The sequence below is a fragment of the Coccinella septempunctata genome, chromosome 4, assembly GCF_907165205.1.
Source record: "Coccinella septempunctata chromosome 4, icCocSept1.1, whole genome shotgun sequence".
In the NCBI taxonomy this organism is placed as follows: Eukaryota; Metazoa; Arthropoda; class Insecta; order Coleoptera; family Coccinellidae; genus Coccinella; species Coccinella septempunctata.
This window is the reverse complement of record NC_058192.1, coordinates 8,278,119-8,293,954: the sequence shown is the minus strand read 5'-3', so window position 1 is coordinate 8,293,954 and position 15,836 is coordinate 8,278,119. Positions and strand designations below refer to the sequence as shown.

Sequence of the window (15,836 nt, the reverse complement as noted above, 5' to 3'; positions counted from 1 at the left end):
TGAAATTGCTCTGGTTAGAAATCATGATTTTATTAACGTAGTACCTTCTCATTGTAGAACAGGAAACTTCTGAATTTGCATCAAGTCAGTATTAACTTTTACCTCATTAACACCAGAGATTTACCGTGAATATACGAATCTATTATATAGTTCACACCGTCCACACACGTTGTGATCTTTTTTTAATACCACACTGATTTGTCTCTCCCTTCATAGAAGAATATTTTTATGATTATTAATTAATATTGATAAACCTTCAAGAAAATGTTTCAATCATACTCGAATTGTGTACTTTTATCTCTTTGGTCTAACAACTAGAAATTTTTCTGCTACATTTTTGCATCCACGTCACGTGAATCGACAAATGAAGTTCTCACGAGAGATGAATAAATATCCGCTACTAATTGAACCGTTTAGCGACAATTTGGCATGGGAAAAACGAAGAATCGGAGAAAATGCAACACTAGAAAGTGAAGTAAAATCGCATTTGTACTCCCAAACGAATTTATGTGAACTCGAGGTGGTTCAAATGAGATTAGGTGATTTAACAGTCCAGAGCACATTGTCTCATATGACGAACATTAGTCGCTATTATTTTAGCTAGCTTTCTTCGGAAGCGTAAGCTTCCATGTTATGATATAGGTATGTTCCAAATGACAAACTTCGAATATTAGCACAAACACTTTCAGTGGGATTTCACAGCAGCATTTTTGTCTAAGATTGGGGGCGTCATATCAGTTTATGCAATAATTTTCGGGAATTACAATTCAATTTAATCAGTTTTCTAGTTTCTAAAAGGAAAACATTAAGAATTGCTTTCACGTGTCATTATAAGGTTGCTGTGTCAGAAGAGCTGCTCAAAAAAGTTCATATGAAAGATCCACCACATTTTTTGACAAGAAATCACCCCTTAACAAAAGAATATACTCGGTATACAAATGTCTCAAATTCAGGAGCTCTAAAACTTTGATCATTATCGAATCCTCGTATTTCAATCACTATCATGAGATCCAGCAGCTTATGAATGAAGAATGGACACCATATCAACCTAATTCCTCCAAGAAAATGAAATAATTGTTATTAATGATGGAATTCCAAGCGTGCCACCAATTTCCTTCCAAGATTTAATTGTTATATCTGCTGAGCAAACTCGAAAATATAATCGTGATGAGAATTGGAAGATGGCCTAATGATACAGTTCATTCATGTGACATAATGAGAGATAATAAACTTCAAGTGTGATTGTTGGAAACTGTGTTTACCATCCGTGTAACCTTCTTGACGTCTCATGCTCATCGAAAATAGCCATATATTTAGCGAATACAATACATTATTTGTGCGATCTAAGGCAGATCATACTAATGGTATCAGTATTGTTCGTTTTTGTTATCCAGCTAATATAATAGAATTATGAAAAACAAACTCCGACATCAGTGTCAATCTACCTTACTTTATTCGATCCTGGACTGCTCTCACTTTGGCTATCTTAATCGAGGAGTTTTCTAGAAAACCTACTGAGAATAAGTTCTGGTCTTGCATGGCATTTCTTTCACAGCAACAATCTGGACAACATAATTTCGAGTTTATTTCTCTGTTCGTTGCAGTTCCTTGGAAATAATATCAAGATTTGTCAGCATCATTCAAGGTTAGGTTGCAGAGCCTGTGAGTTGTTAGTTTCTCCTCCCCTCACAAAAAAATGTGAAGGGGGTAGATCTAATAGCATCTCCATAAATGCAGTTGGGTTAGATCGTAATGCCTACAAAATCTAGAGGCATTCTGTTCTTTGGAGTCTAGCAAGTTTGTTTTGGGTTAGTTGGGGCTTTATGCAGGACTACTAGGCAATGCTACAGTGAGTGACTATCTGCCAAACCACCGAGACAAGGTTTTTTCCACGAATTCTTTGACAGGCCCAGAGGATTGTCTGGCTTTGTGGATGGTTTTATCCACATGGGAGTTACACTTAAGCTCTTTAGCCAGGATTATGCCCAGATATTTTTTCCATAAGCGGAATATCGAGTGGTTTCCGATGCACTCATAGCGAACTCTACCCTTTCTATTAGAGCAGAACCACCTAGGCTATCTTCTGTAGATTCGCAGACACACTGAATGATTCCTGCCACTCTGCAGTTGTAGACATCAGATTCTGGAAGTGTGATCGTTTCCTACCATCTTCTGCTATACCAAATTCAGATTATGGTCCGTAGCTCGATCTTTCTAGCTCCTGTTTCAACATTTCTTGTGTTTTTTCAATTTTCCTACCAACCTCGAAGCTCACACCAAAATACCGAATTTTTTCAAGATATTGGAAGCCAAAGTTGTAGTCTGGTGTGAAGAGAACAATATTTCGATGAAGCAATACGATAAAATTTTATACCACAACGAAGTATGATCGGATATCACATGAAGGGTTCTGTATTACAAAGGGGATTGATCTGGATTCTTGTATTTTTTGTACATCTTATGGAACCAGCGTATTATTAAGGAATTTCCTACTCACATCTTAACAATGCAATCTAGTATAAATTTATGAGGAGTTATAATGCATATACCTCACCATATGATATTTCGATAAGAGATGCATTCAGATAGAATCAATCAAGGTGTGTAGCGCAATTTTTATGAGCGAAGTATGGGATCGCTCTTGCATGAATACTAATAACGAAACTTTTTCCGCGACTTTGACATTTCAGCATCTCGATTAAACCTCAAGCAGAAGATTTATCGATGCGCCAACTAAAACCTACGGCATTTCCAACATCCTCTACTCCGCAGCACCCATATTTTGACGACGTTTTTCTCTGATTCCAGCATTCCAGCAACAATAACGGATTAATCTCACCTAGTGCTCCGAGCAACGGATACCGATAAGTTAACCTGGCCCAGAGACCTTCACCGTCGTCTTCGACGGCAGATGAACCGTTCGTCAGCATCCTCGCAGACGGTGTTATACTGGATGCAGTTCCTTGCGTCATAGGAATGGACCTGTCATAGCCCAGATCACGACAAAGTAGGACGAATTAGTGCTAGTGAAATCAGAGGTAAGGATTCGACGACGATTTTATTATTATACTGGTTATCGGGCCTCTCGTGAGTACGAATTACTGACGCTAATTTGGCTTGTTCGTGCTCGCGAGCATTATCCGGTACTCTTCCTAATTGAATGTAAATTCACGTTAATCTTGTTAATCGGTTTCGTTAAGATGTTTCTAGTGAAGAAATTGTTGAAGGATTTCTTCAAAATTTCAGGACTGTGAAGTGGATTCGGTAATGCAATATGAAAATTTATATAATGTTCATAAAAAATATTGCCTACACTCGATGAGTATTCCTTAAACTGGTAAAGCTTGAGTCTTTGACTCGTACAAATATTTTAACACAACACATCATTGGCATTCATCCAAAGTACCCAATTTCTCAAATTTCACAGATATTTTTTTTTTTGAACATCAAATTACTCGAAAACGGCGTATTAAGCCCGTTTGCAACAGCCGAGAATTATTGTCTAGAAAATTTACTCGAGATTTCATGCGCCGTGAATTATAGGTTTGTTCGCAGAGTGGTTTGCAACGGTTGTGAACTGTACAGAGCAAGCGCAATTTCATTTTAGGGTAGCGAAAATCTATTTGCGCTTGCTCTGTACAGTTCACAACCGTTGCAAACCACTCTACGAACAAGCCCAATGTACCGTTACATACGCACTTTCGGTAGAATTCTCTGTCCAGTTGCGTACAAAATAATCTCTGCCGTTTTCTTGCGAGAATTTTGTAGAGAATTCTCCAGAGAATTCTCGGCTGTTGCAAATGGGCTTAATACGAGAAAATATGAAGAATACTTAAATCTTACAAAACGTTCAAATATTCATTGGATAGAGCTCAATTTAGTTCCAAGAGTTGGGTTCTTTGAAAATTTGGTATTTTTATAGCATACTCCATTCACTTTTATTATAGCACTCGGTTGGCCATGGAAATTTGACACATTTCACTCTGTATAGGACGAAAATGTGGGGTCATGAAGCTTGTCAAAACATTTTTGGGTTTTCAATCAACGCTATGTTACCCGTTCTACGTGAAAGTATCTGTTATTACGTATTTTATCACAATGTGGAATCTCTTCGGAAAATATGGGACGTACATAATTAGTTTAAACAAACTGATTGAAGGCATATCAAATCCAGTTATTTGCATGGAAAATACAAGAGATCAGTATAATATCATAATATGCACAAGCTTGAGGAGAGTTAATGTTCGTTATCTTCTTTGGCTGAAATTTGAATATGGGTATTTATTGGTACCTTAAGACATTTACAATGTATAGGACAAGTCAAATGAAAAATAGAAAAATCTATTTTCGGGAACTTAATCTACGATGGCATTCATCTAAAATCCTGTAGTAAACTTTTCGCATTAATTCACTCAAACATAAAATTCTCAAATGACACCACTTTTTGGGGTCTCCCAATAGAAGGAAATTCTTTGTCACCCCCTTTTTCACAATCTTTCTGATTGTGGAAATATTCAGCTGAAATATAAGTCGTTTAGATTCAGATGAAACATTATATAAATACTTACATTGAACATGTTCGCTACCGTCTGACGTATTGTGGATTTTAGAAAATCAGGATATAATTATTTGAATGAGCGGACCTGAATTCTAAATAGCACACCTGAAACCCTGTCTCTTTTTTCAATCACTTTCGGCATTTTCGTAATAAAATTGGAAATCAGTTGTGGCAACGGCGTTATGACATTAACGACATTTCATGAGTGCCAACCTTACTCCGTTCTAGTTACAAAAACTTAAGAAAATTATTTAATGGCCAACCGACTGCTGAAATAAATGTGAATGGAGTATACGTAATGGTCATAATGAGAAAACTGGAAGAAAACTGAAGACGTATGTGATATCTTGAGTTCGAAAGAAATGAAAAACTATATTCCGAAATTCATTTCATTCGATAAAACCGTTTGCGAGAAGTAAAAATAACATTTTTCTATGGTTTTTCAACAGTCTGTATCTTTTGAACAAACCGATTCGGAAAATGGTAAAAAAAGTGTATCTTTTGACCTCAAGAATCTACTTTTAAAATATTCGTACGTGACGAAGACCCACCAAAATCCAAAACTCTTCCACTGAGAAAATCGAAGATAGTTTAGAATATTTAGATCGTAACTGCGTGGCATATTTCAGATTCTTATATGGAATTACACAAGGAACAGCTCTGGGGCAACTTCTTTTCATTGTGGTCTTTGAAAATGGTAGGATAGGGGTTGAAATTTTCGCAGATGATACTATGATATTCATAGAAAGATTCATTAACTTGTAATGGTGTGATTTATACTACAGAAATTTCTTCAGTAGTTTAGCTCACTGCTCCTATGAAGACCTTCCAGCATCTTCGAACATCCTGCCTGTTAGGAGTGAAGCTCTGGTGTTTTTCGAGTTACTACTGTACTCCTATAAGGATATCGAATGACCTTCTCATCCGTCTCCTCCAGATTATAGAACATTTCTTGTTTTAACGGCTCCCGGCTGAATCGAATCGGATAATGCAAGATTCTTCCAATCCGCGTAAAACGTCGATTCGACATCAGCTTTCAAAGACTGTAAAAGCAACCTCGAACTCGACATTACGTGCTCTACATGTTCACGACTTCCTGTGAATTTCGAAATACGTCCGTGACAAACTGGTAATGGCTGCCTGCATGCCTGGTTTATCCTCGGGAAAAATGCCATGCGGCTATTCTAGAAACCTCTAAGGCAGGTTCTGATTTATTTTGGCCGTTCTTTCAGCACTGAAAAAATTCGCTGCATCTACAAATTTCCTGTGTTCAATTTCGGTAAACGGTAAATGTTTTATTTGTAGAAGACTGATAAATTTATCAGGGTGCGTTGTCAAGCAGCAAGCTTTGTTTCTAAGTGTTCAAGCTAACATTTAGACGCTTGGTATTGCACCAAGCAACAAACTGGTCAGAATTGAAGCGTCAGGTACCAGAATGAAATAATTATAAAGTACCTACAAAGGAGTCATCAACTTCTTGAGACCGATTTAATAACAGATCGCAAGCAGGAACTAGTTTAAAATGTATCCTCGATTATTATTACGTAAACCATAACTAAGAAGCAATTTGATCTTGCTCAATAATTCTTCCACGCCCTATGAGGCAAAGAAGAATAGTTCACATCTTCAATTCAGAATTGCACCGGCCACGTTCCCAGGGAAATACGCTTTCCACAATGAAGAACAATGAAGAAAATGTCCAGGTGAAAACTTTTGTTCGGAAATTTCATTATAATTAATGATGGGAACTTGGCGAGATGTCGAAGTGAATTACGAAGTTGTCGACTTTGTCTTTTCGGCTATTAAGAGGATTTTTGTAATGCCGTTTCGAATTATTTGTCACTTAGCGAGTTGATCGCTGGACTACGTGTGAGAAAGAGATGGTTATCGAAATCTGCTGGTTTTTGTTTTGCTGGGAGATGAAATAAGGACGCAATGATTTCATCATCACTGCCAGGATTACAGCCATGGCCATTTTCGAGCAAAAATCTACGATTTGTATTGATGTCTAGTCAGCCTAGAACAGTTACATGCAAAAAAAATATTGCGTTACCATAGAAACGAACAATAACTCATTAGAAGTGTCAGTGTGAAGTTTGAGGTCAAAAAAGTAAACCAGAGTTACTCAATGAATTGAAAGAAAGAAAATGTCCACCGAAATTGTGAAAATCGAAAAATTGGAGTATCGAGCCATCATCAAGTACCTGTATTTAGAAGGGTTAAGAGGTAAGCAGATTTACGAAGATTTGCTTAATACCCTTGGTGATCAATGTCCTTCGTATGCGACCGTGAAAAATTGGACTGCAAGCTGCAAAAGAGGTAAAGAAGGAAGATGATGACCGATCGGAAAGGCCAGTTTCTGTGTCAGTCCCCGAAAATATCGATGCAGTTCATGACATGATTTCATCAGATCGTCTAATTGGGCTAAAACGGATATCTGAAGCACTGAATATTTCATACGAACGCGTTCATCGTATAGTTCACGTCAATTTGGACATGAGAAAAATTGCTGCAAAATGGATCCCCAAATGTTTGAATGTTGACCAAAAGCGTGCAAGGGTAGAAGCATCACGTTCGATCTGTGCTCGATTTTAAAACGATGTACATTTCTAGAACCGAATTGTTACTATGGATGAGACTTGGGTACATTTCTACGATCCAGAAACAAAGCATCAATCGATGGAATGGCAACGCTCTGGTTCTCCAAGACCTAAGAAGATTCGTGTCCAAAAATCTGCTGGAAAAGTTCTTGCTTCAGTTTTTTGGGATTGCCATGGAGTAATCATGATTGATTTTTTGGATAAGGGTAGAACAATAACAGGGGATTACTATTCGACATTACTGACCACTCTACCGAAAAAAATCAAAGAGAAAAGAAGCGGAAAGCTATCCAAAGGTGTTTTGTTTCTGCAGGACAACGCCCCTTCACACAAATCTCATGTTACCATGCAAAAAATTCATGATTTAGGGTTTGAATTACTAGAACACCCCCTTATTACCAGATTTGGCTCCATCCAACTATCATATCTTTCCTCAACTGAAAAAAAGTTTAAAAGGTCGTAAATTTTTTTTCCAACGAGGAGGTTATAAAAGCTGTGGAGGTCTGGTTTGCAGGGCAAGAAGAAACATTTTTTTTGAAGGTCTAGAGACGTTGCAGGTTCGCTGTAATAAATGTATCCAATTAAGAGGAGAATATGTTGAGTAATAAAATATTTTGACATTGAACTTTTGTTTGGTTCTATAGTAGGCTGAGAATTTTTCAATATATCCTTGTATAGAGTTGAATTCGTTCCACAAGAAGAAAGTTTTTTGAAAAACTTCTCCCTGAATTATGCGCTTTCCAAAGAACTGATGTTTTGCGTTGAACACATCGATCTTCCATACAGGTCCAGAATGCTCTCACGAAAGGAAAAGCATAAGCGTGAAATTAGTACAATAACTGTAACTTGAAATGGCCAACGTGAGATGACTCGGATTAATCAGCGCATGAAAAAGTTCTCTAGACGATACTGATGCGGTTTTCCCACTGCTAAATAGATACTTTCCGATAATTCGATTCAGTTTTATTAAAATTGAAATCCCATTGTTACAATGAGTCGATTGGAAAGTATTTATTTCTCGATTTACTTTCGGTTTTTGACCGATTGTTCTCGGGCACAATAGAAGAATTGTACATGCAACATTGAAATGGAGCTCCTTCGGCTTATTACCATAAAAAACATTGTTGGTGGCCGTTTTTCTTGGACCTGTGAAGTAGACGCTGGATGGTGGAAAAAATTTTGAAAAAACCGATGAAAGCGAAGTATTGTTTCGCTTGGTTCAGGTTGCCACACAAACATATGATATAAACTTTATAGGATATTCATATTTTATAAATTGAATAGATGTTCTACATTCTTCTGAAGCTTTAATGAAACATAGTGAAGCATCTTCAAAGAAAAGCACAAAAACTTTGCATTTTCTGCCATATGTCACATCAATGGGAATAGTAAATGAGAAAAATAAAGATTTTCAACTTATTCAAAAATCTGTCATGGATGATAGCGAACCTGCAGTGAATAAGAGTCGAATAAATTCTCAGAATTCAAGATCTACCAGTAATTAGCAACATGGTTAGCACATACTGAATGACAAAATTTCAGGGTGGCTTATAACTGTTCTCCAAGACCAAAGATTTTAAACCTCGCAGGAAGATTCTGATTCCAGATCCTTGTATTCTTGCATTTTCACATTCCAGGAGATGAATGAATCAGAAAGAACCTCTGTCCAATAATTAACCCAATTGTCAATTTCTCTCTCAGAGCTACAATCATTCACGGCATGAATAATGAGAAAATTATCAACAATTTGAAGGCTAATAAAGAAACTTGGTACAAGCGCTGTCCAACTTTAATCATTGAAATCATTCTCGATGTCGAGACCTATTTTCGAAAGATGAGTTAGGAAATTGCTGCAATCACCATAGAATTAAAGGACGAAGATTAAATTAACATTAGTTTTAGTGATTTTTTTCAGAATTAATTAATTGCATACGTATAAATTCACAATCCATTAATTTGGATGAGCTCCCTTTTGCCACATATTGATGAAATGAAATGTAAATTTAGGTACGTTCACTGAACACAAAGTTTTGAATCATAGATGATGAGTATACCTATAAGTTAATCTCTCAATAGGGGGGTTACAGGGTCATGACCACTCGTGGGCTTGTCGAAAACTGATGATATTTCTAATTTCATTGGTTTCAACTGAGAAAAAAACAATTCATTGATGGAGGGAGAGAAATTAAATGTTATACCTTTTGTTATTTGGAAAACTGTAAAATACCAACTGCATCTCCATGAATGAACGTTTGTCGATGATAACTTGATCATCTTCTGGAATCTGGATGGATAAAACTGAAGCTTTGTGAAACCAGACATTGTTATACAAAAATTCATCGAAGTGTTCAAAGTATTCTTGGGTGATCTAATTTTTATCTCACTTAAGTTACAAATACTGAGTAGATACGTGAAAAAAAAAACAAATATTTCTTGTAGTACGAATAAATGAAAGGATAGACGGACAGACTACAAAAAAAAATTCACAAACCCATTAAATCCCACCAAAACCATTCTCAAATTCTGTGAGAGCCACTTGTAGGCGCTACATCACTTTCAACTTCCGTTGAGGTCAACGGTACGATAAGCTTCAACGAACAATAGTGCTCTTTTGTAATGGGAAAACAACGCTTTTTCAGATTCAAGCGGAATACTAATGAACCCTACGCCCTTCTATACATAAGTACCTGTAATACAGAATGGTCAGGTAGTCTCCTTGGCTTATACATAACCCTTAAAAGCGAGAGTTCTACACCCATATGAACAGTCAGATAAGCTTGTAAAGGACAATTGCTATATCCATGTCAACAAGACAAGTGATATAAAAGAGCCATCACATACCTGATTAGATGTATTCAAATATATGGCACATGCAACGTTGCAAACCGCTTGTGCGTGCTCCAAAACTACACTTGTATCATAATATATTTTTTCCAAAGTCTCCATGAATATTGATCAGATCATTTTGAAAACTAACGTCTTGAAGGATCTTGCAAACTGTTGACCATTTGTTTCTGGGGTATAAGATTGAGCTACTTTTCATTTTCCAGATATGCGATTCGTTCAAAACACAACCTAAATTTCGTTGAAAGTGATTGATGATGTTACATTTGACGAGACCAAACTCGGGAACAGTTTTCAATATATTCAATCTATGCCAAACAACCCCACCCACTTCTTGGAACATGTGATGTATTTGTTCAACAGAACCAATTACCTCAACGACTTTCCTCCGTTTCAGGTCATGAGAAGCAGAATCTTCATCCTATGGCTGGCATCAGCGATGCTGATGGTCATTACCGCAGCCCAGTGCCCCTGGCAATTGGAGGTCCCGGACCTGCAATCCTCCTGCCTGTGCAGCTACAATCTCGGTCACGAATTGTCCGTCCAATGCGATATGGTGGACTGGCAAAAATTACTGACATCGTTACACAAATACGCGACAGACACACCTCTCGATCTGCTGTACGTCAATAATTCGACCATAACGTCGCTGAAAGATAACATATTCGTGAACCTGAAGATACAGAACATACAATTATCGGGATGCAAGATCAAGACTATCGAGAGCGACGCCTTCAAGGGTCAAGAGCGTCACCTGAAGAACCTGAACTTGCAGGATAACGACATAGGCGAGGTCCCAGTCGAGAGCCTTAGGTCGCTCAAGACTCTCACACTTCTCGACTTCTCGCACAATAGAATAACCAGGGTACCACCCTACGCTTTTCAAAATTTGACCAGACTGGCGACCTTAAAACTGGCCGATAACAACGTTACCCTCGAAGAAAACGCCCTAAGCGGTCTAGAGGGATGCTTGAAGAATCTAAACCTGAAAGGAACGAAGCAGAAAGAAGTGCCGAAAGCTATACAAGGGATGAGAACCTTAGCGTTCCTCGACTTATCGCAAAACAGTCTGATAGAATTGGGAGGGCAGAACAACGAAAACGCATTCGAAGGGTTGAAATCTCTAACCGCCATCAATTTGGAACGAAATCTTATCCAACATATGGGCGAAAACGCCTTCAAAGGTGTTAGGAAAACTTTGAGTTCACTAAGTCTCTTAAACAATCTCCTACCAGACTTTCCAACGGCTGCTTTGAGTAGCTTGAACGAACTCAGAGTTCTAGATATAGGATTCAACCTTCTAACAGATCTACCTCATGATGCTTTCAAGGGAAATCCTTCGATAACCCTTCTAGCACTAGATGGAAATCCTCTCGTAACTATACCTTACCAATCCCTATCGCATCTGAATAAAACGTTGAGAGGTCTCAGTTTGGGAGGTCGTTTCCTGCATTGCGACTGTAAATTAGCGTGGGTGATCAAGTGGATACGCGAGGGCGACCTTCAAGTGACGAGCAGGGAAAGGAATCCACAATTTTGCGGAAGTCCACCACGATTCAGAGACAGAGGTTTCTATAGCATCCAACCTGAAGAACTATGCACAACCACCGAAGATAGAAAAGAAAATATGGGAGTGGCAACTGTAGTCAGTGCAGAATTGGACGATGTTAATTTATCAGCACCTGACCCACCTCCAAAAGTAACCACAACATCGACAACGACAACGAAAAAACCACCGAAAATAATCACCTCAACAACTGTTACTACCACCACGCAGACCACATCGAAAGCGACCAGCACAGCATCAACCAGTACAACGACCACATCAACGACCTCGAAAATTACCACCCCTAAACACTCGACGCAAAAACCCAAAGTAAAGACGACGGTTACGCCTTGGACGCAAAGGCCTTCCTTGATCAAGAATTACGCACAGCGAAACAAAGCTGATGAATCCAAGGAAGTGCTGGTGAAAACCGCCTTCAGGCAAGATAATTCAGTGATAATCCAGTGGGGATCGGACACTGCCAACATACTCGGCTTCAGGGTGGTTTACAGGCTGTTCGGCGACAAGAGTTTCAAGCAAGGGCCGCCTTTAGAGGCCAGCGAGAGGGAGTTCAAAATCAAGAATGTGCCTTCCCAGGTATGTGAATGTTTGATCATTGTTAGTTAGTAAAGGTAGAGCCTTTTCTTCATCTTCATTTGAAAGCTTTAATAACATTTCCACATTCCTATCTAGTTGATTATTCGGTCTTTGAAATGAGGCAATCTCCTGGTTTCTAAGAGAAACTACAGAAGATAAATCAATGAAATTGGTACAAAAACCTAATGCTATCTCACTTGGCAATAATAAACCAAAAAAGTGCATCAATCATTGTCATTTCATAACACTGCTAATGTTATAGCAGTCTCTAAGTATGTGACAGCAGCCTGAAAGAAATAGTAACATTTCCGTATTGAAAAACTCAATCTTCTCACATCGAAAACAATATACGTTATGTAGCCGCCTCAATTTCACGAGAAAAGTGTCTCTTTCAATGGGATCAACCGAAATTCCCATGGTATTATTTAACCTGATCCAATTTAGCAATCCGGACAGAGAGTTTAAACAATGAGACACATGAATGTGGTGCCAAAGTGTGGGTAAATTGAATTATATCATGTAGTTTAATAAACTAGTGACCTAATCCAATTCTAGGGTGCTCTACCGTGTGAAAATAACAGCGAAAGGAAATATATTCCCATCGGGGATATTTCCTAACTTTCGTGAGAAGATAACGAATTGCAAAATTTGAAATTTCAATACGAAAAATTTTCAATTTGAAGAAGGAATAGACCGTATTAGATCTGTCGACGGCCTTACCCATATATTGATTATTGAGCATCTTAGAATTTACGACGCTTTGCTTGAATTCGCAGTGGTCAACTTTGTGATCTAAGTAGCAATCAGTCAGGTGTACCGTGAATTCAATATTTCACAATTGCGTATAATTTGGCTAGTACCACAGGTTCGGCAGAGCGCTTCTAGTTTTGAAGGGTCATTGCTCGGGCTGTGGTGGGCGCAGGTAGATGCGGAGGGGCTCTTTGTGTTCCTTGGGGTCTCCAGTTTTAAGTTGACACGTTTCACGAAAATAACAAATGGACACTTTCTTCCTAGGAATGCATAATTGTCTGCGTGGTATCCCTAGAAGACATAAACGTAACTCCCGAAACAGTGCCGTACTCGCAATGCCGAGAAGTCAGGACCGTATCGTCGGCGTCTTCCAACATGGACAAGATAACAATAGCTGCCAGTGCCGCCATCTGCGGCACGATAGTCGTGGCCATCATCATATTCGTGGCGGCATCCAGAAGACGTTCCAGGAAGTTGCACGAACTGCATCAGCACAAGATGGGATTGAAAAACGGGCTGCCAATGGCCGGTCTTCCCGTGAACTGTTGCACAGGAATGGGACAGGGAGCTAGTCCAGGTGGTCCGCTGTCGTCCTTAGCCGCGTTGAACGCTTACAATAACAGCAAGGTGAGTATATTGAGGAAACTCGTAAAATTCTGACTCTTGACGAACGTCCTTGTTTGTGTTGAAGGATTGGGATCAAGTATCTGGATACAGCACGCACAGCGCCCATCGACCACGTATGTTCTCAGTTGACCAGACCCCATCGCTGATCCCAGATGACATGAGATCGCACTTTAGCAACAAAGGTAATAAACCGAGGTCCATAGCCGATGGACAGTCCCAGCACAGCTTCTCGAATCACTCGGGAAGGTACCTGACCGCAAACGCATTTCCCAATAATTTGTTGTCCTCAAGGCAAGGTGAGAAAAGCGGGAACGGCTTCAAAAAGGCGGGGCTTGAAATCTACTATTAATTGACTAATATCCGTTGTTCAGAACTGGGATATCCTGATAACGTTCTGAGTAGACTTTGTGTTTTGGCTCTGTTAAATATTACTTACTAACTTTTTTCACCTTGGTGCATACTGGAGTGTATATCGACAAACATCATCAATTGCATGAAGGATAATCTGAATTCTTGTAAATAAACTATACCTAGATATATATTGAAGCATCAGTAGCAGAGAAAATCCTCAGTATATTGCATTGTAATATAGCATTAGTGTCGAATCTATTGTATATGTTATTCTTCATCTTCAATAAGTGGTTCTTTATATTTCGTATAATTCATTCAAATGCATGAAATGTCTGTTCCTTCTCCTACATCAATATTATTATTACTTCATGATTTTTATGTCCATAAGAATAATGAATTCATGCCAGATTTTTACATTTTACATGTCATTCAATCCTTCGTATCATTTTTCTGTAAAAGCTCATTTTATCTTCAATTCTCCACACCAAACCTCCAAAATACATTAAATGAGTGAAATAACATATGCAGGCGCAATGATCGGATTCAGAGTTTATAAAGACAAAGAACAATTTGTTCAAGGCCCCAAACTTAATCTTGTATAACTTACATATACATAAATCCTGCATTGCCGACAATTTATACTGTAATATTGTAATAGTTTATTGAACCATTAAGTACCTCCATATACCGTTTTCATTCAGGTATTACATTGATATTTAACTCGTCTGAATAATCAATCATTTCATCAATTAATTGAATAACCTGCCACTTCACATACCATTCATGCACAATTGTGTTACTAACACCCCTATATTTTAGATCTACGCCAGTCCCGTCAATCTCTAGCCATGCAATCTGATAGATTATCCACTAGGTTGGGTCCAGCTCAATCGGTAGCTTCGTCGACTAGGAGATCGAGACCTAGGTCTAGGTCCAGAGACCACAATCGGCCGAGCAGCAGATACAGCATCGCTGGATCAACTCACACGCTGAACAACTATTGTGATAACTCGGACAACTGGACAGATCACGATATGGAAATATACATGGCCAGAAATCCAACGACAAGAAATGGACTTGTTCCACTTTGAATGGAAGGATATGGCATAATGGAGAAGTTAATAAAAAAAATAAAACCAGAATGTGATGTGATAACAATAAACATTGGGAAAATTCCTTTGAAAAAATCATGGGGTTATCATGAACTTCGAGTTTTAATTGCACAATACGTCTGTTTTCTTCAAGTTGAAGGAGGCTGGAATAGAATTCAATTCAAAATATTTATTCAAATGAAAATACCTTTGTTGGTATTGTAAATTTGACTGATTATTATAGGGTATAGTTCAGTTATATCATTGAGGGTTCTAATACTTAATGATATTTCACAATAGTATTTGTGAATTTGAGTAACTTAAATTATTGTTTTGTATACTCTTAATTAATTTAAACTGAGAAAATTAACTTTAAAATTTTCATATCATAAGTATTGTTTTTGTATATAGTAGATTCTAGGTAAACGAAATAATACTCATTGTGCAGTTGCTTTCTTAATTTTCAAAACGAAATTTTATTTCTAGCTGCTCCACTATCAAGTCTGAATCATAATTTTTCTTAGGCATTTTCTTGAAAGTGACTGAAAAAATTATATGTTTATGTACACTTGATATTGGAGCAGTAAGTAATAAATTTCAGATGGACAAGATGTTGTTCATCTGAATTAAATATTGAAACATTAAATGATGCAACCAAGCAAATTTTTTGTTTCAGTCAGACACTTTCATAGATAAAATAAGCACCTACATAAGATACATTTTGTGAATATGCAGTATTGAAAGGTATACCAAAAAGAATACCATATTAATCTCTATTTAATAAGATAACAGCATTACATTGTTCCATTCTACCTTCCCCATAAACTTATAAAATGTAAATAAAAAGTTTATGTATTGATTTAATTATTCAC

General features: G+C 37.8%; 2 protein-coding genes across 5 annotated transcripts in view; one reads left to right on the top strand and one right to left on the bottom strand.

Moving 5' to 3' along the window:
- Positions 1 to 15,823, top strand: part of LOC123311059 (leucine-rich repeat-containing protein 4C) — a 34,087-nt gene extending 18,264 nt beyond the window's left edge. Inside the window, exons 2-6 of one of the 4 annotated variants that reach the window (XM_044894818.1) lie at positions 2,809 to 3,038; positions 10,400 to 12,145; positions 13,160 to 13,522; positions 13,587 to 13,704; positions 14,693 to 15,823. In XM_044894818.1, the coding sequence (XP_044750753.1) occupies positions 10,403 to 12,145; positions 13,160 to 13,522; positions 13,587 to 13,704; positions 14,693 to 14,964 (2,496 nt within the window). In that variant the 5' untranslated portion in view covers positions 2,809 to 3,038; positions 10,400 to 10,402 and the 3' untranslated portion in view covers positions 14,965 to 15,823. Of the gene's footprint in view, positions 1 to 2,808; positions 3,039 to 10,399; positions 12,146 to 13,159; positions 13,523 to 13,586; positions 13,819 to 14,692 lie in introns of all 4 variants that reach the window. The other 3 variants (XM_044894817.1, XM_044894820.1, XM_044894819.1) reach the window with 3 other exon arrangements.
- LOC123311058 (rab3 GTPase-activating protein catalytic subunit) overlaps positions 1 to 15,836 on the bottom strand; it is a 40,016-nt gene that overhangs the window by 22,584 nt on the left and 1,596 nt on the right. The gene's annotated exons all lie outside the window — the stretch shown is intronic.